The sequence below is a fragment of the Lissotriton vulgaris genome, chromosome 6 (assembly GCF_964263255.1).
Source record: "Lissotriton vulgaris chromosome 6, aLisVul1.2, whole genome shotgun sequence".
NCBI classification, from domain to species: Eukaryota; Metazoa; Chordata; class Amphibia; order Caudata; family Salamandridae; genus Lissotriton; species Lissotriton vulgaris.
Genome location: NC_141694.1, coordinates 183902351 through 183927545, shown reverse-complemented (window position 1 = coordinate 183927545; position 25195 = coordinate 183902351). Strand labels below are relative to the sequence as shown.

At 45.3% G+C, this 25195-nt stretch overlaps 1 protein-coding gene across 1 annotated transcript in view; it reads right to left on the bottom strand.

Moving 5' to 3' along the window:
• The window catches only part of MMUT (methylmalonyl-CoA mutase), a 267755-nt gene that overhangs the window by 180257 nt on the left and 62303 nt on the right, over positions 1 to 25195 (bottom strand). The window contains exons 5-6 of the mRNA XM_086926220.1: positions 22051 to 22222; positions 13487 to 13735 (exon numbers count right to left, since the gene is read on the bottom strand). Of these exons, the coding sequence (XP_086782346.1) occupies positions 13487 to 13735; positions 22051 to 22222 (421 nt within the window). The remainder of the gene's footprint in view (positions 1 to 13486; positions 13736 to 22050; positions 22223 to 25195) is intronic.

The following is a 25195-nucleotide window of genomic DNA, read 5'->3' as shown; positions in this document are numbered from 1 at the left end:
GCAATAACACAATTGCCCCTTGAGGTCCGAGCTCTAGTAGATGTCAGGCAAATCCTTGCCCTACCCTCCTTCCTGTAACATGTTCGCGGTTATTCCCCATTCACTGGCTCTGCAAACCACACACATCTGGGACCTCGGCAACACACACACACGCCTGACGTCGCCTTCCTTACAGTGACCTGGACCAATGCCAGCTCCAGACCCGACATCGCAACTGCCATTCCTGACAGATATAAGATCCTGAGGAAAGACCGCTTCACCCACCCAGGAGGAGGCCTCGCCATCATCCACACAAGATCCCTTCGCATGACAACCACCAACTCGGATGAAGTCTAGCCCTCCGTGGAGCACATCCACTTCCAGATCGAGACTAAGCCCACAACGGCACTCCACGGAACCCTCGTCTACAGACCGCCCGGCCCCCATTCATCAACATCATTGCCTACCTCATCTCTCCCAACGCCCTCGCCTCCACAGACTACATATTACTCAGAAACCTCAACTTCCACCTGGACAACTATAATGACGCCAACACCACCACCCTCCCAGAGAACCTCAGAGAACCTCACCAACATAGGACTGAAGCAACTTGTCTTCACCCCCACTCACACAGATGGACACACTCGACCCCGTCCTCGCAGGAGGAAACCGCATCTCCTTCAGCCACACCACAGAACAGCTCTGGATGGACCACCACTGCATCCATTTCACTTTTAGAAAACCCTCCGCTCCCAGGCACGTGCACCACCCCCACGCAGACTCTGCAACAAGGTCTCGGAGGAAGACATCACTTCCACCCTCACCTGCACCCCATTACGAGAGACGCCAACACCGCGGCAAGCAACCTCCACCGATGGAACTGTACCAACACACTTGCCCTCAATATCGATAATGAGTATCAATAATATTTGGGACAAGAGTGACAGCAGTATCAGATTAAGAATTAAGTGTTTTAGTGTCATGTTTAGCCATGTATATGTGCTATGACCTCGTTAGCCATGGTTATATGAGAGTGTTGTATCCATGAAACATGTATATAATAATTGATGGTAATGCATACCTATACAAGTTGCTTTAATTTCTGCTAATAGTAACTATGTACTTTAAGTATAACCTCCAGACAAATTAATTACATGTTACTAATGGGGATTGAATGCTTTCTCTTGATTGTTAACCATATTGAGGGTCAAATGTTATGTGAACTATTTAAATACGATGCAGTAAGATATTGAAGTTGTGATAGTCAACGTAAAATATGGTAATCTAGATTCTGTATAAATGCTACGTTCTGACATTAGATAGGACTTTTTTCACTGTAAAAATACCTTGGTTTTATTGGCAAACACGTGCACACCTCTTTTTCCTATTCTTTACCTCAATTTTACCTTACTAATATTATTAGGCAATAGAAGACTATAGGATTCCTAAGTTGGTTGCTTGACCAATCGTTATGCACGCTACCCTTAAGATTGATTTTAATATTTTGATGTGTGCACCGGGAGAAATGTTGTCCTGGAGTATCGTAATGGATTGAAACAATATAGGATTAATATACTGGACTCGTTCGGCTTTGAAGATAGCATTAATTGGCCCATATGTATACTGTTTTAGAGATTTAGATATAGCTTAATTTTATTAGTTGGGGATTGAGCCTTGATTATATACCGTAATATGTAGCGATAGGACGCTGATAGAATCTGCGATAATTTTGACTATAGTGTGACCATCACGTGAGTGCGATTATCGTAACTAGACCAAGATTAAATATACTGTCATTATAAGTATAGAAGCTGTAGTTAGAATAGCTGGTCTAGTTTAAGAGGTTTCTTAACATAATTCCGAGGTAAATACCATTATAAAATGGTGCCCGCCACGAAATGGGATAAATAGACATTCTAATATGGCGCTTACGCGGAACGCCGACGAGCAGCGAGGATTGTTGCTGCCAATTTCAAGGTATGCTCTTGTGGATATTACTCCATCCCCAACCCTATGTAATATAATCCTTGTAAAAATATAGGATATTAAAGCGTCTCCTCTTTTATCAGGAGGAGGTCGACTTGGTGGAGAACACGACTTTATGACACAGATATTGGGTAAGCCAGTGGAAGGTAACAAGCTTACAAGACTTAGGATTTAGAAGCATGACAGTGATTATATGCTTTGGTTGTTACAGTGACTTTTGGCGATTATAGTCCTCCGACTGAGTAAACTGGGACATACAACGCCTTATTGAGAGCAGACGAGTTGATTGAGGACGAAAGGAGAGTAATATACAGACAGGGTAAGATATAGGACAATAGATTACATAGGTGAGCACATGAATTAATGTTTAGATGGTGACTTTACTTACTTACTTTTTTATTTTACAGCGCACGTCCTCATATCGTATTCGAAGTTAGCTAGTGTGGTGCGTTATGGCACGCATCGATTGTCGTAATATTGCTGTGTTTAAGAGATCAGATGTTAATGTATATACTACGTTTTTAGAAATTACAGGAATTGGGAACTTACTAAACCAAAGGAAACTATACTGTGACAATTATAATAAGGTGAGCAGGTATTAGAATTACTGGCTAAATGGAGTATAGCTATAAATAAGGAATAGGATATACACGTTGTTCTGTCTTTTTAGGAAGGACCAAGAAGGGATTGGATTATTTGTGAAGAATATTGAATTCGTGTTTTTGATAATTTTGGTGAGTACTACTCTACACACTATACTATGGATAATGGATAATAGTTGTAAGCGTGCGTACCAACTTGGTTTGGCAAAAACGAGGGTATTTATTTATATAAAGTGGATTTAGATATTGTTGTCACGAACCTATGACAGGTACAGGATAATCTTCTTAAAGAAGATAAAAGCATGGATTTTTTTTATAAGGATTTGATTATAGTTGTATTAGACTTCTGATAAGAATTTTGGAGGCTATTGTGATAATGTGATGACGGACATACAGAAGCTGTGTTTGGTGACATTTGTTAGCGCTCATTTTGTTATATAGACGATTTACCTGGTAACAAGACGAGGAAGTCAAACATCCAGGATAACTATATATTCCGAGGTGAATATACCTTACTAATCCTACATTGATTTTTACTGGGTTATAAGGTACTCACAGATATTTTGAGTGCAAACTTCAAACCCTAATTGGGTTATAAATTTACTTTCTTTCTCACGGGAAGTGCCTACACGATAATAAGTTCTGCACAATATCTTTTCTAGGTGAAGGGTACTATATTTTCTCTTCCTTTCTTGCCATATAGAAAATTTATTTTAATTATGGGCATTGTTTATTTGGTCGCAGCCCTGAGGAAGTCTATGTGTTGTATTAGTACACGACGAAACACGTGTTGGCTGATGTACCATCTTAACACAGAGACTGATGTACCGAATATACAGAAAAATCTGGCCAGAATAAACTTTTGAAGATTTAAAGTGACTACAAACATTTGATGAATGGACTTGAATCAATTTGATACATTGTGGCTTGCCAGCTAATCCTTTATGCAACTAGGATACAGTTTAAATCAATATTGGCTATTGTATTTGTGTGCTCAGGGGGTGGTAATAAATCTCCTGATCATGTTTTCACAAGGCAGGCCTGAGCCTCCCAAACGGAACCCAGGGTCCTTCATGTAATGTAACATTGCAGACACATTGGCACTCCTTCTGCATTCACAGCACACTTACTGCAACCACTTTTACTTCTTTGTATTGTACCATTACAGGCACACACACATTCAGCACACACATTCAATCTGTGTGCACTGTTCTGCACTTTAGCCTTTCTGCACTGTACAAGCGTGTGCTATTTTAAAACACACATTACCAGCACACCCAATCGCCAAATGTGCTACACCACGCTTCACCCTTCATGTATGTACTTCATGCAATCGCACACACACTCAGCACTTGCTTTCCCTGCACATGCACTGCACAAGACTACATCTATCATGCACTATATTACACCAAGTATACATACATTCAGTACATGTGCTAACCATACATATACTGTGTGGTATTGCTATATCCATGTACCTTACCCATCACAGGTACACATACAACCAGCGCAAAGTCACTACTCATATGCTGTGCAGCACTTCCAAATCTACCTGATGTAGATGAAGGATGAGTTAATCACACAGAAGCAGAACTTTTAAAAAAAGGTGAGTGAGCCTATAGACCTCACTCCAGTGACTCAGGGTAAAACAGATATGGTCACTACTACTGAGCACTACATGGTATGCTGCCACGAATGCGCTTGAGCTGTTTAACTCCTGGTGAAGGTAGTAGCCTTCCACCACTATAAGGGTAGAGCTTTGGGCGCCCCTCCTGGTCCTAGAGACAACAATCCTTGAGACAGACCTATTTCATGGCACACACACATGATCCATGTTAGCCTATGACACAAAGTCAGCATTAAGGATCCAGATATTAATACAAGTGGACATCCAGGGCACGGATGCACTGATGTGTAATGCGGTTTCTTAAGGGAACATTCTAAATTGTAATTTAACATTTAAAATTACCAATACCACAAGGATCAGTAATTCACAAATATGAAACTGCTGTGCTATTATGAACCATTGTCTATGGTCTATGTAATTGCTTAAGAAATCTGCATTCCCACAAGTTGTTCACCATACCAGCCTGCCTTCCAGGGATTTAGATTTCCAAATGAGGAATTATCACATAAGATGTTTTAACATCCATATAATTAATTCCTCAATACTAAGAATGGTGGAGGGCTTGTTGCTCTTTGTGAGAAGCTATTGCAAAATACCTAAAAAAATGCAATTGCAGTTTGCTTGGATATGAAACATTAGCTCATACATCATTCCCTAGTAGTATGTCTCGGAGCTTATGCATAATTGAAATAGAGTTAAACTGTCCTGTTTTAACCAGTGATAATGATGAAGGCTACAATAATGGAGACATTAGGTCAGAATGTAAATGTCCTAGCAATCGACTCAAGTACAGTTTGCACATTATGGACATTTAAGGTCATTCTAATGGTGACAGAGTTCGTTCTAATGCTCCCTGGCAACCTGACAGGAGTCCCATAGGATTACATTCACCATAGGGCCATTATTGAAAATCTTCGAACTAGCCTGTAAATGATATATAAAACTTTGGAACGGAGACTTCTTTTTTTACTAATAGTAGCTAAAAGGCCTGTTCTTCATTAGCAAGATAGAGGTGACTGAGCATTCACTTTAGTGAGTGTTCAATATTTCATCATGCTGTGTCTAAAGGTCAGATTTAGAGTTTGGCGAATCCGTCACAAACATGCTGAATATCCTGTCCACATTATTACAAGAGAAGATACAAGACAGAATATAACACACTTCTAATAAGTCAAACAGGATATCTGTAATATCTTTGATGGAGTAACCCACCTGCCAAACTCTAAATCGTGAAACAATGGTTCATGCAGAAAATATATTGGGTATTTGATAATGACTATGCACAATGGCATTCATCATTTGAGTAAGGACGCTGAAAGAGAAGACCAATTATATAGAAGACAATGTGGAGACCAAAGTTGTTTTTGCAATCATTCTATTACAGCTGAAAATCGGATTTTCAGCACAAGGAGGCTAACTTCGGCAGTCTCCGAAGGAATGTGAGCTTAGCTATTAATTGCTAACCGCGTTGTGTAGCTGACCAAGGTGGCCCACTTCCCCTCGTATCCAGGAATAAATCATTCATCACTCTTATAATGAACCCCGGTGACACATTGAACCTTGGATTGATGTGTCTCTTTTTCTCACCATAAATTGCACGTATGCATCTACATACACGCCATAAAAGTTGTCCATTTCTTTCCCTGACTGGATGCCCTGCTGGACCTCATTTGAGTAGCTTTTTGCTTCTGTTTTCACGCATGTGACCGGTGTGCACATCTCTTCTCTGTCCATTCATTAAATACATTACTGCAGGTGTCACTCATTGTTGGGTCCTGATGAGACCCCCTACTGCATGTGGATAAGTCAAAAGGCTGTCAACAATGGTTATGTATTTTGCATTGTTGATCATGAAACATTGTAAATATGCCACAACTTTGTCACTTCTGATACATAAGTTCTAAGTTTACTTGGGACACTGGGCACCCTTTTTCAGGTGTAATAGAATATAATTGAAAAATTTGCAAAAAGAACATTAGTCTCCATATTGTGTTCTACAAAATTGGTCTTCTCTTTCAGCGTCCTTCTATAACTGACAAATGCCATTGTGCATAGCCATTATCAAATATCCAATATATATGTTCCAGATGAATCATTGTTTCCTTGTTAAAATGTAAATACCCTGGTTCCTTGTGATTAGGGTGACCCTTGTCTCAAACACGAAATTCTAAATCGGGCCATAAGTGTCTAAGGCCTGCCCACTCACACAGTCAGCACTCACTACACTTCAAAGGTAGCGAAGTCAAGCAAAATGCATAAAAGAAGCAGTATCCAACTGGAGAAGATGGCGCAGGGTACCGTGACAAATTACATTACCCACTGTCGTATCTCACTACATAGAATATAGCTACATTGAGGTACCATAAGAATCCACTATATCAACATTTCCTCTATTGAGAATAACACTTCAGAATAGGCTAAATAAAAGGGTAAGTGTACTAATCTTGAGCCTAACCCATTTCCATAACACTAAACCTTATTCCGCATCTTACTATAATAATAAGCACAACACTAAATAAACATAAAGTTAAACCTACTCCATACCACAAGCCTCATTCAAACTCTAAACCTAAGACTAACCTTTACCCCAAACTAAACCAAAGGCTAAGCCCATCTTCCCCTTACCATGACTCTAAAACTATTTCAAACTCTCACCCTAACCTTTACCCTAACCTTAAAGCTAAGAATCATCTTTACAGTAATCCTAACCCTCGCTTTTGTACCTACCATATAAAAGGAAAATGCGACTTACCCAGTATGCATCTGTTCTTGGCATTTGGAGCTGTAGATTCACATGCATTGCATAGCCTACCATCTAGTGTTGGGTCCGGATGTTTGCACTTTGTTTTTGTTCGAAGAAGTCTTTTCCAGTCATGAGGTAGGCGACTCCTCCTTCGGTGATAGTGTGCACGGGCATTGGCTCCATTGTTAGATTGTTTGCCGCGGGGATGATAATGGAGGTAGTAAGAGATGTATATACGTAATATATTACTCCAACAGGTATAGGTACCAGGGGAAGCGGGTGGGCGCATGTGAATCTACAGCTCTACATACCAAGAACAAATGTATATTGGGTAAGTAGCATTTTCCGTTTGAGGCATGTGAGCTGTAGATCACATGTTTTGCATAGACCCAAAACGGTGGCTAACTGTAGCTGATGCAGCCGTTTGAAATAGTGTCCGTAAAACTACTTGGCCCACACTAGCTTGCTGTCTTACTAAAACATCTACACAATAGAATTTTTTGAATGTGTGAGGTGTAGACCAAGTTGCAGCTTTGCAGATGTCATCTATGGGTATATTCCCTAAGAACGGCATGGAAGCCCCTAGTTTGCGTGTGGAGTGTGCTCTAGAGGGAATTGTTAGTGTTAATTTTGCCTTTGCATAGCATGTCTGAATGCACTTGATTATCCACCTGGCAAAGCCTGATTTTGATATGTGGTGGCGCAAAAGCGACAAGGAGTTGTTTTGTGTTTCGGAAAGTTTTCGTCCTTTCTACATAGTAGAGTAGTAATCTTTTCACATCTAAAGTGGGAAAAGCACGTTCTGCCACAGAATCTGGTTGAGGGAAGAACACAGGCAAATCAAAAGATTGGTTAATATGGAAGGCAGAAACGACCTTTGGTAGGAATTTAGGGTTAGTCCAAAGAACCACTCTGTTTTGGTGTGCTTGTAAAAATTGTTCTTCTATGGTTAGTGCCTGAAGCTCACCCACTCTCCTCAGTGATGTGATAGCTACCTTCCAAGTGAGAAATTGCAGTTCACATCTATGCAATGGCTCAAAGGGTGGACCTATCAGTCCGTTAAGGACAATGTTGAGATTCCACACTGAAGCAGATTGAAGTCATGGAGGAATTATTCTTTTAAGTCCCTCCATAAAGGCTTTAATGACAGGCACTCTAAAGAGAGACAAGTGTTGTCTGTTCTGTAGATATGCAGCTATTGCAGCAAGATGCAAGCGTATGGAAGAGTACGCTAAATTGGAATGTTGCAGATGTAATAAATAGGAAATGATGCTTTGAACTGAAGCGTCCAGTGGATCGAGTGGATTGTGATTGTAGAATAACACAAATCGCTTCAACTTTGCTGCATAGCATGCTCTTGTGGTAGGACGTCTAGCCTCTTTGATGATGTTCATGCAGTCTGGCAAGATAATAAGTTAGCCAAACTCTAAGATTTCAGGCGCCAGATCGCAAGATTGAGATGACTGGGACCTGGATGTCTTCTCTCTCCATGGCTCTGAGTGAGAAGATTGGGAGTGAGATGTAGTTTTTGGTAAGGAACTACTGAGAGCTCCAACAGTGTTGTGAACAAGGGTTGCCAAGCCCATGTGGGAGCAACTAGGATTAGTGTCAGGGACGCCTGCCTGAGCTTCTGAACCACTAACGGAATGGGGGGGGGGGGGGCAAATATCCCTGACCAATTCATCCATAGTGCATTGCCATTAGACAATGGATGTGGATGCCTGGATGCGAACCTTGGGCATTTTGCGTTAGGTTTGTGGCGAACAGATCTATGTTGGTAAAGCCCCACATTTGGAACTATGGGAGGAGGACTTGAGAGTGGAGTTTCCATTCGTGAATCTGTTGTCTTTGACGAGGGAGCAGATCTGCAATTTGATTGTTTACTCCTGGATGGTGTTCTGCGAGGAGAAGTATTTTGTGACGTATAGCCCATCTCCAGATAGTCTGTGCTAGTTGTGACAGCTGGAGAGAGTGTGTCCCCCCTGTTTTTGTATGTAGTACATTGCTGTTATGTCTGTACGGATCAGGACAGCTTTGCTTACTAGATGTACTTGAAACGCTTTGAGCGCTAGAAAAATCACTAGCAGTTCTAGATGATTTATGTGAAGCTGCTTTTGCTGCAGCCATGCCCTGTAATGTATTTGTCTGGAGATGAGCTCCCCAACCAGTGAGCGATGCCTCTGCTGTTAGCACTATCTGTGGTACTGGGTCTATGAAGGGCAGCCCTTTTGAAAGGTTTTGTGTATTCCACCACGGCAGAGAGCAATGGGTGCGGCCATCCACCAACACTAGATCTTATAAGAGACCCTGAGCCCGATTCCACTGACGTGCTAAGCACTCCTGAAGGGGACGCATCTGGAGTAGTGCGTAAGGGACTATTAGAGTGCAAGACACCATCATCCCTATTAAATGCATGAACACTCGAGCTGGCAATGAGTGTTGAGGCTGAAACTGTCACAGTAAAGTGTGCATGTTGAGGATTCTGGCCAGACTGGGGTAGGCCAAAGCCTTTTGTGTATCTTTTGTGGCTCCTAGATATGCCTGTGTGTTGGATGGATGTAGATGGGATTTGGACAGATTTATTGTGAATCCAAGATCGTGGAGCAATTGCCCTGTTTTGTAAGTGTGACGTAGGTAGCTTTTTGTGAGCTGGCTTTTATGAGCCAGCCGTCCAAATGTGGGAAGACGTGAATGTATTGTCTTCGTAGATGAGCTGTGACTACTGCCAGGCACTTGGTGAAAACCCTGTGTGCTGTAGTCATTCCGAATGGGAGCACCTTGAACTGATAGTGCTGGACTGCTACTACGAAACGGAGGAATTTGCGGTAAGCAGGGTGTATTGGGATATGGAAATAGGCGTCCTTTATGTCCAGAGTGGACAGAAAGTCGCCTTGTTGAAGGAGCGGGAGCACTTGCTGGAGTGTGACCATGTGAAAGTGGTCCGACTGAATGTATAGATTTAGTTCTCTGAGGTCAGCGTGCCTTCGACAAGGTCTGCCACCGCACACTACGAATACGCATACACGACACCGGGATCCAAGAAAAGGCCCTGGACTGAACCACTTCCTTCCTCTGGCAAAACACAGAGCGTACGCCCCCCCTTCTGCTCCGAAGCCACCGAGATCATCTGCGGCGTAACCCAGAGCTCATCCCTTAGCCCAACGCTGTTTAACATCTACATGGCGCCACTCGCCCACGTCGCCCAACTGCATGACCTCAACATCATCTCCTACGCCGACGACACCCAGCTGATCCTCTCCCTCACCAAGGACCACCAAACCGCCAAAACCAACCTCCACAAAGGAATGAAGCCCATCGCCGAATGGATGAGGAACAGCCGACTGAAGCTGAACTCAGAAAAGACGGAGGTCCTCATCCTCGGATCCACTCCTTAGGCCTGGAATGACTCCTGGTGTCCGACCACACTGGGAACAGCTTCAGCACCCACCGACCACGCACGCAACCTAGGGGTCATCCTCGACTCCACCCTCTCCATGACCAAGCAGGTCAACGCCGTCTCGTCCTCCAGCTTCAACACCCTCCAGATGCTCCGCAAGATCTACAAGTGGATCCCCACTGAGACAAGAAGACGGGTCACCAAGCAGGTTGGACTATGGAAAGGCCCTCTACGCAGAAGCCTCGGCCAAACTCCTGAGACAGCTTTAACGCATCCAGAATGCCTCTGCACGCCTGATCCTCGACATCCCTCGCCGCAGTCACATCACACCCCACCTGAGAGACCTGCACTGGTTCCCCGTCAACAACCTTCAAGCTCCTCACCCATGCACACAAGGCACTCCACAACACCGGACCAGCGTACCTTAACAGCCGACTCAGCTTCTACACCCCCACCCGCCAGCTCCGCTCCGCCAACCTCACCCTAGCAACAGTCCCTCGCATTCGAAGAGCGAACTCCGGTGGCAGATCGTTCTCCCACCTCACCGCCAAGACCTGGAACACCCTCCCCATCCACCTACGGCAGACCCAAGACCTGCTGTCCTTCAGAAGACTCCTCAAGATCTGGGCCGTTGAGCAGTAGCAGCACCCCCCCAGCGCCTTGAAACCCTCACGAGTATTTAGTGCGCTCTACAAATCCTATGATTGATTTATTGATAGAAGTACAGGGCGTATACCCCGGCCTCTTGATATTTTCATGGGACTAGTTCTATAGCTCCTTTCTCTAACAGAGACAGAACTTCTTTCTTTAGAAGGGTAAGATGTTCCTGTGACATTGCGTGTGATCTTAGAGGAATGTTTGGGGAAGTGTCTGTAAGTTCCAGGCAGTAACCATATTGGATAATTTGTAAAACCCATTTGGTTGAGGGGATTACGTTTCTGACAGGGAGAATTTGGGAGAGACGTCCCCCGACAGAAGTGGAATGATCGGGGGTAGCGAAAGGAAGTCACTGCTTGTTGTTTGTGGGGAAAGTGTGTGTGGAGTTGCCTCTGCCTCTTCTCTTACCATTGTTTCCTCTAAAACCTCATCTGAAATAGCCTCTTGATGAGGGCGATTGGTTGTTGCCCTTGTAAGAGGAGGAGGGATTTTCTGTGCAAATATTTTTGGAGCCACGCCTGTAAAGAGGAGCATTGAAAGAAACCCCTATTCTCAGGTAACTGCAAAGCCCCCATAGACTTTGCGGCCTTAGTGTCTTTCTTCATTTTTTCCAACGAGGCGTCAACTGCTGTACCAAAGAGTCCAGACTTAGGGTCTCAAACAAGAAGTCCTCCTCTAAAACCTCCTTATGTAGGTCCACCCCATGGTAATGACCAGCCCTGTTAAGAAGCTCAATGTAGCCTATATTGTCATCAGGTGGTGATGGCCTGGGCGGGTATAAGTCAGGGTCAGTATCTGTGTGTGGATCAGTGTCACAATCCTCCCATGGATCAACATCTTGTGGCCTATCCTCATCCCTATCCCCTTCATTCTGTGGGTCAGGTGATAGTGGTGGTGGTGAATTAGTGACTGTGATAAGTAATTGAGGATTAGTAGGTGAAGGTGGTGAAACGTATGGTGGTGAAGGGTTAGTACCCCTTTTCTTCAGAGGCATGTGGTGCTCATCCTGTTGGCCTAGGTTCCTTTTTTCAGGCAGTCTGGCATGAATATGTCCAGTATCTGGGTGAATAACCAGTTCTTTCTGTTATGGACGCGAAGGGGGAACATCAGACCGAGGCTCTTTTAGCAGAGTCTTTTTATCTTTACTTGTGGGTACCAAAGATTTAGTCTTCGACAAAGATGGACCAGGACATGCTTGGATTTTGACGCAGAGGATTTCAGAGTCAGCCCCATGCAGCCGGCATGGGGCTGACTCGGTCCCGAGCCGGAAGGTTTCTCTTTGTGTTTCGGCGTCCAGCCCGTCGGCGGGGTGCTCAAAACTTTTTCTCGGTGCCGACCTTGGCATGCAGACAGAGGAAGGACCGGAGCCTATTTTGTATGGTGTTGTTGGGGCAAGGGGGTTTCTGTACTCACGGTACACTGACCCGGTGTAAATTGCTCTTCTTCTTCCATGTCGGAGTCGGCCTCAGACACCGAGATGGGTTCTTCTTCCTCGGCTCCTTGGGCTTGTGTTTCTTCACAGTCGGAATTTTCGCTGAAGATGTCCGGTACGGAGCCTCCTTGGTGTTGCATCTCGAGACGTCAATCCCGACCATCATAAAGCGCCTTCTTCGATCGAAACAATCGGCATGCGTCGTAATCTTTCTCATTGTGTTCCGGGGATAAACAGAGGTTGCACACTTCGTCCAGGTCAGTGCGCGGAAACTTGGCGCAACACCTGGGACAGAGCTTGAATGGAATACATTCCATCGACTGCTAGTGAGCCCGATGCAGGTATGTCCAACACCCCGCCCCTTCACGAGTTTTTAGATCGAAGATCTTTGAGTCAAAACGATACGTGGAGATTGGGAAATGTGATCGAGAAACAATGCCATCGAGGGTAGTGGATTGCGCATCGAAGGGAACCCGAGAAACGGTGCCGAACCGGAGCCCAGCAATTCACATCCGAACCTGATGGTGGAAAAAAAAACAATCTAACAATGGAGCCGATGTCCAAAATCACCAAAAGGAGGAGTCACCTACCTTGTGACTGGAAAAGACTTCTTCGAACAAAAACAAAGTGCACACATCCAGACCCAACAGTAGATGGCGGGCTAGGCAAAGCATGTGATCTACAGCTCACATGCCTCCAACTGGTGAGATTCTCGGTCTTGGTCATTTCAAGTTAGCATCCTCTATAGAAAGGTAATGGTGTAACAGATTACCATTTGTGGGATGGTAAACCATACTTACAAAGGATACTGCTCAGTAACCAACCAGATGAGCTCAGAAAAGGTTCAGATTGTCATAGAATATGTATGAATAGGGTATAAATTACATGCTAGACTTTTAATCATCAGACCTTGATCTTCATAACAATCAGAGTTGTGCCCGTACCTAAAATGTAACCGTCTATGCCACTTTGTGAGGGACCAGCAGCAGGCAATGATTAAATATTCTGATTTATTAGGGAATATTAACTTTCCTTATGTGAGCCCTCAAAATAAAATATCTACCTTGAGGGCAGCATCATACAGATCGTTCGTGAGGCTTTCCATCATGTAAGAACCGCCCCATGGGTCTGCCACTTTGGGAATGCCCGATTCCTCTTGAATTATAATCTGAGTATTCCTGGCGATACGTGCGCTCTTCACTGTAGGTAACCCCAAGGCTTCATCAAAGGAGTTTGTATGTAAAGACTGGGTGCCTCCGAATACTGCAGCCATGGCTTCAATCACTGTACGCACAATATTGTTGTAGGGATCCTAAAATAAAATAATGCAATGACATGTCATGTAAACAAGGCCATAACCTGTACTTAGCACGGTCTATTATTTAAGCTTCACTGTAAATGTTACATCTATTGCCTCTATTTTATTTCAATAGTGTGATTGATTCCCCTCGATGGAGGGACTAAAATAATTTATATCAAAATATCAAACAAACTTGAAATATAGGTCAGATAAGAACCAAAAACAACATACTAAAGTGGAGTGTGCAATGTTAGGTGTCCTGGGTCAAGTTGAGAGACAGATGGCATGACATGGAAAGTGGGATGTTGGTCCTACTTTTTCCTTGAACCATAAGTCTCATGGTGTAGGTTGAGTAGGTGGTAGACCAGATAGAAAAGCTGCTACAAACTTGTGTGCATTTGCCTATGTGTACCAGAGTGTTGTGTTTGGAAGGGCTTATCAGTGATAATGACACATGCTAAATACTGGATTGGGTTGACTGCATGAAAACCTGACTGCATTTGTTATTAAATGACTGTGTGTAGTAAGTACATGGCCTAGAAAAGTGGACTAATTGTTTGAATCAGAACACTAACCAGGTGTGATTGATCGCCATATATTAGAAATTCCATATCTTTTGTTCACAACTAACAGTACAGAGAAGGGAAAACTTAATTCCTCTGGTGAGCATTGTGTAACGATTACTGCAAGATGAACCAGAAGGAGAAAGGAAAAAAATAGCTTTACTTTTCATATCTTCCATATGCTTCTGGCAAGTGGCACTGTTTGCACGTTTTTGTAGCAAAGCAAAAGACAAGCACAAATTACCCCCTTCCTGTGCCATAAGGACAAGTGGTATTAAAATTAAACAAGGTACTGATACTAGGGCGGGTTTAGACACATGGTACGTTTGTTCTGGGGTGATGCTGAAAGGCTGAATTCTGACTGCAAACACGATGACAGCATAAGGTATGCAGGAAAACTATAAATAGCTTGTCATAATTAAGGCTTAAAAAATAACTCAGCGGGGGCGTGGCCAACTGCCGAGGGAAATGGCCACACGGTAGCTGTGCTCCATTGCGCCATTCCCGTAATATCCGCATAACTTCAGTCTGCCCCGACCGCCTACGTCCTATTCTACGCCCGGCGGCACATAATCCCCAGCCCGAAGTCTGGGCGAGGTTTCGTGGTCCTCGGGGGCATTTGTGTTGAGAGATGGGCCCTGCTCAGCAATTGGGACCAGAGCTGCGGTGCGCTCCCAACACCTTCTTGGACGCAAGCGGAATTCGACGCTGGTGTCGCTGCGTGTTGTATGGGCATCAACCTTTGCTGACTGGCCCGGATCGGAACTTGTCGCCCGCCGATGCGGGCTATGGCAATGCGACCGTTATTGCACTGAGAGGCTGGGCGCATACGTTTCATCGCCGGCAACCCCCTGGGGGCTGAAATCATCCAGTATCCCAGACTGCTGCGGTCTACGGCGCCTCGCGGCCTGCTCACAGGTACCAGCGCTTTGCCTACAGAGAGGCGCCTACAGGGGTACTAGCGGGCCACTACGGGCCACAGAGGAAAGTCCCGACTTCAATATTCCTGGGCCCCCACACGCGCTGTGACAACTTACCTCTGTAGTACTAAAATTCTCCATACTAGCGGACCCGGTTTTGACTGCGGAGGCATGGGACTGTTCAGCTCCTGTAGTAACCGGACTGCATAATTGAGATTGGGGCCATTTTCGTGTGAATGCAGTATGGAGGGGCCTCATTCACACGCCTGTATTGCCCCCATTGGTTCCACTGTGTCCCAATTGCACTGTCAAACATGGCTGGGGGGGGAGGAGGGGGGGCTGAGCACCTGATAGGCAGGGTAGGAACCTGCGACAGGTGGCAGCGAGTAGCCAGAAGGGCTGGTTCCCCCCCTACCGTTTCCTCTACTGCACAAATTGGGGCCCTAACTCAAAAAGATGGCATCCGGCCACAGCGGCCGCAATGTGGTTCAACCTAAAATTGATAAATTCACATGGCAAAGGAACCAAGAGGGGGATCAGTCCAATCTGAAGACCCCTGGGGAGCCCTCAGAACCCACACTACAGGATATCCTATCAGCGATAACAATGGTGCGCACCTCCATTGAAGCCAGTATTGCCACGGTGGCCACTGAGGTGTCCCTGAAGAGAGCAGATATGCAGAAAATATCGGAACACATTGGAGCTGTTGAGGCTACCACTAAAGAACTCCAAACGGATTCTGAGCTTCTTAAGTGTCAAGTAGCTGAGCTCCAGACCACGCAGGAGGCGCTAACGCTGCAACCTGACGACTATGAAGGCCGCATGAGATGCAACAACGTCCGCATCCTGGGCGTACCAGAGAGAGCGGAGGGGCCGGCGGCCGACCTCTTTGTGGAAGATTTGATCCTCCAGCGGACTTCAGCCTCGGGGGCTCTCTAAATGATTTTCAATTGAACGTGCCCACCATGTGCCAGGGGGGTAGGCCGTGACCTGGGGTGCCACCTCAACCTCTCCTGGCACGGGTGTTCAACTACCGCAACGGGGATGCTATACTGCAGACTGCAAGGGCGGCCCCACCAATTGTCATCGATAATAGCAGGGTCACCTTCTTCCCAGACTTCAATCTGCGGGTCCAGAAACAGCGGCGCAGCTTCATGGAAGAGAAGCCTTAGGGAGCAGGAAATTAAGTATGCAATGATGTTTCCAGCCAAGCTGCGCTTCGAGTCAGATGGAAAACTTTGGTACTTCACCAGGCCGGAAAAGGCGTGGGACTGGCTTGAGGGGTGGAGAACCGTTGGCAAGCGATCCCAAAGATCTGCGGGAAGTGCGGGGGCCACGGCGGTCAAGGACGCCGACAAGGGTTGCCTACGGCGGAGGACTCGACAACTCGAAGCCTGGAAGGGTGACTGTCTCAGAACCGCAAGTATAAATTCCGCTGAGGGGGATGGAAGTGCCCAATTGCTCTGCATCCATCTATTGCCAAGGAGGGGGGCGTGGGATGAGGCTCATTTGATAGAGTTTTCTGGCCGTGGGAGTGATGGTACAGGAGTTAGGTTATAGCAGCAGGCTCCAGGACTTTGATTCTAATAGCTGCTTTGGGGCTGGTGGGCCGGGGTGGGCGTGGTTTTCTTTCATTGCTGCTCTAGGGGGTGGGGTTGTATCACGTTCCTTGAATATTAAGGGTGGGCGACAGGCGCTCTGCAAGTTGGGTGTGGTTCAATGCCTGTCCTGCAGGGAGGCAGGGGGAGGGAGGAGTGGGGGGAGTTGAATTGGGGGGTAGGGGGAGGGGTGGGAATTGGATTGTGTAACTGAGATTTGTGTGTTTTTGTATATGGTTCTTTTATATTTCGTATCGGTAGATGAAAAAGCTTGGGTCTCCCTAACTCGATGTAGCTACAAGATTACTAGAATTAATGAACACCACATCATTTGCTCCTGGCAGACCATAATACAGTACTATGCGTTGGGAGGGGACATGAGGGGACCTCCTACTGGCAGACACATAGTGATGCTGCAGGAGATGCACTTAATTGGAAACACTTGTGGAGCCTTGAATAGGAAAGGATCTCAACTAATAGCCCACTCTAGATTAACCTTGGGCTCCAGGGGAGTGAGGATTCTCCTTCGAAAGAATTGTCCGTATATAATACAAAATACATGGACCGACGTACAGGGCAGATACTCGGCAGTCACGTTCTTAATCTGCTCTCTCTGTATGCCTCCCTGGGCTGCAGAAAATGACACTGCGAGACATAGGTGCCTTGGTGTTAGACCTGCCCTTGGGAACACTGGTCATGGGAGGCGATTTTAACTTAACGATGGATAGTGCACGGGATCGTCTCCCGGCCTCGGAGGATCCACCGAAGGTCTCAATTACTTGAGTTCGCTAATGCCCTGGGAGTAGTTGATATTTGGAGGTGGTGTAATCCATTGGACACTCACTACACGTTCCAATCTGGGGCGCACAGTAGCCAATCTTGTATCGATCACTTATTCACACACACCCAAAACATCCATGCCTTCACAAGCGCCACATGTCTGGCTCGTGGGATCTCAGATCATTCTCCTGTTCTTACGATCTTTGCAATACGACGGGTCAGACGCCCGGTACTATTACCATACAGCCCTGGGTGTTGAAGATCCTTCAACACCCTACGAAACTCTACGAAAAGACGCGGAGTATTACTTTGCTGAAAATGTGAGCAACGTTGACTCGGCATTGACACTCTGGGGGGCGTTTGGAGCAGTTATAAAGGGCAGAGCCCTCTCCCTGGTGGTGGGACCTAAAAACGAGCGATCCAGGAGAGTCGTTGAGATTGAAGCTGAGACCGTAGTGCTAGAGAAGTCAGTAGCGCGTGGCTCTGACCACGCCACTCAACATAGCCTGAATATCAAAAGAATGGACTATAAATAGCTCCTTCTGGAGGAGGCCTCAATGCATTCCCTGTCTCTCGGCACAGGGTTTACGAGCAAGGGCAGTGAACGGGCAAACTCCTTGCGTGGCTGTAGCGCAAGGAGCAAGCTTTGAGATGGGTCCAAGGAATTACAGGCCCGGATGGTACACTTCTCACAGATCCTCAATCTATAGCTGACACATTTACGTCTTATTTTGAGGAGGTGTGTACTAATTCATCGACCTTTCAAGCTCCGTTGTCAGCTGATCTGTTGGCCACGATTGAAGTGGGCAGCATCTCCCCACAAGATAGGGAAGTGCTTGAGATGGATATTACTGTAACTGAGATTCAAAAGGCTATTTATGGTGTCCGCTCTGGAAAGGCGATGGGTCCCAACTGACTTCCCATTGAGCTTTTTAAACCCATGACTACGCTGTTGGCCCCTCACCTCTTGAACCTCTACCAGGAGTGCTTCGAGCTGGGACTCCTTCCAGATGATGTTCGAAATGCTAAACATTGTGGTCATCCACAAACCCAATAAACCAGTTGAGGATTGCAAATCCTATCAACCTATTTCCCTCTTAACAGTCGAAGCCAAAATATTGGCCATACTTTTGGCCAATCTTCTCCGTCCTTACATTACTGACCTAGTTCATCCGGATCAATCCGGATTCATGCCGAGCAGAAATACAGCCTGAAATCTACACAGGGTACATGGGGCTATCAGCAGGATTAATACTATCGAAGAAGACGCGATCCTGCGGTCATTAGATGCCAGCATGGCGTTTGATACCGTTGAGTGGGACTTTCGTTTCGCAGTATTGGCTGGTATGGGACTTAGGCCCAAGATGAGTCGCTGGATTCGGTTACTCTATACTCAACCCACAGCACACCTTGTCATCAATAACCACCAGTCGGCCACTTTTACTCTACACCGGGGAACGAGGCAGGGGTGCCCCTTGTCCCCCTTATTATTCCCACTGATATTGGAGCCATTGGCTGTTTGCGTTAGGGGGGATCCGGGGGCTTAAATGCTCGGCGGATCATGAAGAACGCATGTGGTTATATGAGGACGATATTCTTTTATATTTAGACGCACCAGCGTGATCAATGTGACGGGTGTTACACATTTTCCATATTTTAGGTTCCCACTTGAAGTATAACATAAACTGGTCCAAGTCCCAGATGTATGCCCTGTGGGGTGACCACCCCCCCAACAGCCCGAGGGGTTATGAGATACCGGTCGCAACGGAAGGGTTTCGATATCTTGGCATCTTTATCACCCCCGATGTTGGTCTCTTTTATGAACAAAACTTGCTTTGTCCCCTTCAGCTCCACAAGAATGAAGCCCTCCACTGGCGTTCTCTCCCGCTCACCCTCCTGGGACGTGCATCCCTGTTTAAGATGCTTGCGCTCCGCTTTCTGTACGTGTTGCAAAATACTCCCAACCCTATTCCGTATTCCTACTTGTCCCAAATCGATGGTGTTCTACGTGGACTCTTGTGTGAAGACCGAGCTCCGCGTATTGCATTGTACAAGTTTACGGTGGGATGGTATGGCAGGGGCATAGGACTACCAGACCTTCGACTTTACCACCAGGCTTCCCAGTTGATAGCGATCAGGGGTGTTTGGCCCCCATGATGATCACAATTTTCGCACTGACCGATGGCTCATGGGGACGGGTGAATACAAAAGGTCTCTATACACAAATCCCTGCAAACTCAAGGTAACTGGGCCCACTGCCCGTATGGTTGAAACCTGGCACAGAGTCACAAGAAAGCTGGGTTGGTATAAGCGCATAACCAAGGCGACTCCACTATGGGAGCCGGAGATCCTGGGTCGACTTAGTCAATGCACGGGGTTCGATAAATGGGACACAATCGGCATATCTACAGTGGGAGACATGTGGGTGAAGGGTAGGGTTGCCTCATTTAGTGACCTCCAGACAAAATATCAACTAGCACCATCGGAGGCATTTAGATATCTACAGATCAGCCATGCTATTTCGCCCTTCCTGACTCTTCTCCCTTAGAGGATAGGTTGCTGCTAGATCCCATGGACAGCAAGGCAATATCGCTCACAAATAAGAAGCTTATTAACAATCGTCCAGATCTACTACAGAAACTAAAAGGGTGCTGGGAGACAGACTTGGGTGCTATAGAGGACGAGGACTGGCGAGACACGCTGGCCTCCCCACGGGAGGTCGCCATTCCCATGCGGCTACGGCTCATCCAGTTGAAAATCCTCAATAAAGTCTACTTTGATGCCAAACTTCTATACAGAAAAGGGAGGCGCCCTTGCCCGCTTTGTCTCTGTCACTGTAACCAAACTGGGACTTTTTACCACATTCTATGGGAATGCCCACACATACAGCACTACTGGGCCGCAGTCACCCGTCAACTAGCGAGAACGTGTGATAATCCCTTGAGCTTTCTTCCCAGCTTTGCATTCTTAATGCTTGGCATGCAACTGACCTCTCCCGGGCTGAACAAGATTGGGCCTCGATGGGCTTTACTATCGCAAAATGTAACATTGCACGGAAGTGTGGGATGGACCATGTCCCGTTGTTAAGAGACTGGGCTACAGATATGGACTCAACTATGATTGCAGAAAAAACAGTATTCAAAGGACGTGGATGCCCCAAGAAATGGGATCACAAATGGGGGGGGTTTGGAAAAGATACAGAGGGGACATTTGTGTATTACACACGATAGAACTTTGGCGCGAAAGACAAACATGGTTTGCCCAGTTAACATCTGAGGTCGCATCCTCTCCCCTTCGCATTAAGAGGGCACGTAGCTTATAGACCTATATTAGTAGTTAATGCTCAAATGTCTGTGGAGGGAAAATTCCGGCTTCACCAGGGGGGGAATGTAATCAGTGTAAAGATGCTTGATGTATACCGATACTGTGTTGTTGGAAAAATATAAACTGTTTTTAAAAAATAATAATAATAACTCAGCTATATAAGTTAGATGGTTAGCAATAATTATGTGATTTAGTTAGGGAACAGACTAACGCCCTGATTAAGAGTGGGACGGTAAATTCTAACTCACGTGTAAACCCTGATTGTGCATGGGTTGGACTTAAGAGTTGTGGCAGTATTTAACGCATTCTGATAATTAGTGGATGCCTTAAATACCTCAGCTGTCGTAAAATTTCAGCAGGCTTAACAGCGAAAATTGTACAGTATTTACCGTGCCATGCCAATTTTGAATATGAGGAGGCGTGTGGGAGATAGAGAGGGGGGAGAGTCAGAGAAGGAGAGAGATAGTGAGAGTGAGAAGGGGAAGAGAGAGGGAGGGAGGGAATGGGAAACAGAGTATGGAGAGGAACAAACGTCATCCTTGATGAGTAAGGCACTCAGTAAGAGCATGGAATGTGGTGCAAGGGTGTAAGGGATATAAACATAGCCATACCTGGCACATTGTGGTATACCATCTAAAAACTCATACTTTTTCAACATCTAGGAATGGACGGGTCAGAGACATGTTCAAAACAGATATCAGCAGTGAAAGATACCTTTATGTGTCATTTGTCCTTCTTGTGATGGTCACTGCTGGACTGAACCTAGGGATAGCTCAGCTAGCTTAGCCACAGGGACCCATGTGACCCTTAAATGTTTGATAAGTACTGTTGCTCTAGCGCTGGATGGGGTCCTTAGTATACCTCTTGTTATGTCAAATACACCCAGTCTTGTGCTAAGTTCCCTATGGTTCTGTCCGGGGCATCGTATCTTATAGCCTCATTGCTATAGACAATCACTATATATCCTGTAACTTGCCTGCTAACATCTGCCTTTTATTGTTACTGCTGGTGAGTGTTAATGTTCTTCTTTTATTTATTGCGTACAAATTCAATAAAAGAGATTTAAACAAAAAAAAACAGATATCAGAACAATTTGCATTCCAAAAGGGCTTTGTTGTAGTAAAAACGTTTTTAACTCTAACCTGTTCTGTGAGCGACCAGCCAGAAGTCTGGCAATGAGCTCTAAGTAAAAGAGATTTGGAGTCCTTTGGTTGAAAGTTCTTCTCAATTAAATGAGCCCAAAGACGTCGTCCTGCTCTCATCTTTGCTATTTCCATGTAGAAGTTCATACCGATTCCCCAGAAGAAAGACAGTCTGTAACCAAAACAGCAATGAAAACCCTATTTGGTCACTAGATGATAAACTACTATGATGCAAACATAATAAGAGTAAACTAATAATAAAAACAACAATAATCACAACAATATTAGCATTATTATTAATGAGCAATTGTTTCTTTAGATTGAACCTGGTCAGGTGTAAAAGTCACTGTAGTGATGAACAGAATGTAGCGATGTATTAGAACGTTTTGCATTATAACCACCTATGGAATGATTTTGAGTTGGATTTCAGTTGTTAGTTGCTGGGGAAGGGCTGAGAACAAGGAGCAGTTGAAGGGGCTGTGCCTTCAGTTACAAATAAGTATATGGTTATCTGAATTGCTTGCCTCCTGTACCTTCTGTAAATTTGCCACACTCCAAATCATTTCTACTCCCTTTTGTCCTACCACTCCTCATTGACTTCCAGGCTTTCCAGTTACATAACATGTTGATGTGGTCGTTTGATGAGTAGTTGTGGATTACAGCAAAATGTCTGATGTGGTGAGGGAGTGACCTGGGTAGTCTGAACAGTATAAGAGACAGGAGTGACCCTTTGAGGAGGCAACATATGACTGAATACATTCGAAACAGCAGAATCCATTAAGTATGGGGACTCTGCGGGTTCAATCAGTGAGCGGTAAATGATGGCACTGTAGAGTCCAAGGAAAGTGAGGATGTGTGCTTTATTTGCTGTATTTACAGAGCATGATCTTGATCACAAGAGTAAAGAGTGCTTTATCTGCTTGAGTGCAGTAAGTATAACTGATGAAATGCTGTGATGAGAAACAATGATACCATGCTTGGAATTGATAGCCAAATGCGAAAGGACTGACAGTTTAGGAGTTGTAGCAACTGGTTGTCCAATACGTTTCAAGGTTCATTACGATCCAGAGCATGTAGTTAATTGGATGCCAGCTTGCTAAAGAGAATAATTTGAGGGGGTGAGACAGTCTGGTTGAAGTGTTCGGACACAATTTCAAAATTTAGGAGTTAGCGTGAATGTTTAATTGTATAGGTGACAGTGTTTGAAAATGGTGGTTCAGACTGTATTGCTTGTTGTGTGGTGTTTCCAGTGTGTAGGAGCACCTTAGTTTGGTGCCAACGGGTCAGGGTGTTGTGCTTGGCCCTCTCTGCAGAGTCATTCCCAAACATTTTGCCTTCATCTTTCTGTTTTCCGAACCTGTTTTTGTTGGCTTTTAGGACTTTTAGGACTCGGTGCCCTTTACCACTGGTAACTAGTGCTTAAGTTCTCTCCTTTAAGCATGGTGAAATTGGCTTACAATCAACTAGCACATTTAATTTACTTGTAAGTCCCTAGTAAAGCAGGACAACATGTATTCAAGGCTTGTAAATTAAAGCCCTGCAGCACTGATCTTGCCACCCACTTAGGGCCCGATGTAGGTGGCCATTTATCGGCCGGTAACGGCCGAATTCGGCCGTTACCGACCGGTAAACGGGATTACAGATGTAGGGGGCCTATATTTTACCGATTCTGTAAATTTACCGAATCGGTAAATTTACAGAATCGGTATATTTACCGATTCGGTAAATCCACATGTAGGTGGCACTCCTAAGAGTGCCACAGGCCCTTAAGAATCGGTATTTTACCACCCAATCCTATTGGGTGGTAAAATACCGAATTCAGGTGTGCATGCACATCTGTGCATGCACACCTGTGCAATGTGACACACAGACATGCCCTTATCGCATGATTGTGTGCCACATGGCACACAAGTCCGGAATTGGGGTGCTAGAGGGTGTCAAAGTGACACCCCCTGCACCCTTGCTGAAATCGGTATTTACAGAATCGGTAAATACCGATTCGGTAATGCCCATTGATTCCTATGGGCTTCAATGCCCATAGGAATCAATGGGCATTACCGAATCGGTAAATACCGAATCTTAACGATTCGGTATTTACCGATTCTGTATTACCTACACCCCCCCCCCCCCACCCCCACCCCCCCTCTATTTTACCACTTCTTAAATACCGATTCGGTATCATTCGGTATTTAAGAAGTGGTAAAATTTAATTACCTACATCGGGCCCTTAGTCTTTTAAAACATGTATCAGGCTTGTGTTTGCAGTTTTAACCTGCCATTTCGACCTGGCAGGACAAACTTTTTTCCAGGCCTAAACCTCCCTTTTAAGTACATATAAAATCACCCCTAAGGTAGGTCCTAAACAGCCCACAGGGCAGAGTACAGTGGATTAAAAAAGTTGGACATATACTTCTAAGTTTTACATGTCCTTTAAGCGAAAAACTCCTACATTTTTCTTTCACTACTGCAAGGCCTATATCTTCCACAGGAGATCATTGGGGTACCTTATTGCATTTAATAAGTGATAGCTTTCTATTGGGAGCAAGTGGGAATAAACGTTTGGTGCCTAAAGAAATGTAATTTAAAACCCTCTTTAATGGTAAAGTCAAATTTGAGGTTAGAATTCTGAAAATGCCACTTTTACAAAGTTCATATTTTCTTGCTCCAACCATTTGGTACCTGTATCCTGAGTCACATGGCTAGGTGTTGGTCTTTGTGCATTGCTCCCAGACAGCGAGACAAAGGGGGGATATGTATGGGCAGGATGAGCCCTCTCGGACTTCATAGGAGAGCAGAGCGGTCACCTATCACACTTGCACATTACAAAGCCTCTGCCTCAACACACTCCCAAAGGGTTTAACACTAGTCTATTGTGTCTCCAGATAAGCTGGGGCCAGGGCAGGGAGGCAGGAAATTCCAAGCACCTCTGGGGGTAGAAACCTTTAGAAGCTTCTCTTACTTTAAAGATGACACTAGGTATAAATATTGGACCCTCAGGCCCAACTCTTGAGACCACTTCTAGACCTGTGGCCCCTGTCAAAAAAACGGACTGCCCAGCTGAGAAGTCTGCCCTGCTGACCTCCTTGCTGACCAAGGACTGCTTTGGTGCCAAGGCCTGCTGTTGCTGCACCAGGACTCTTCTGTT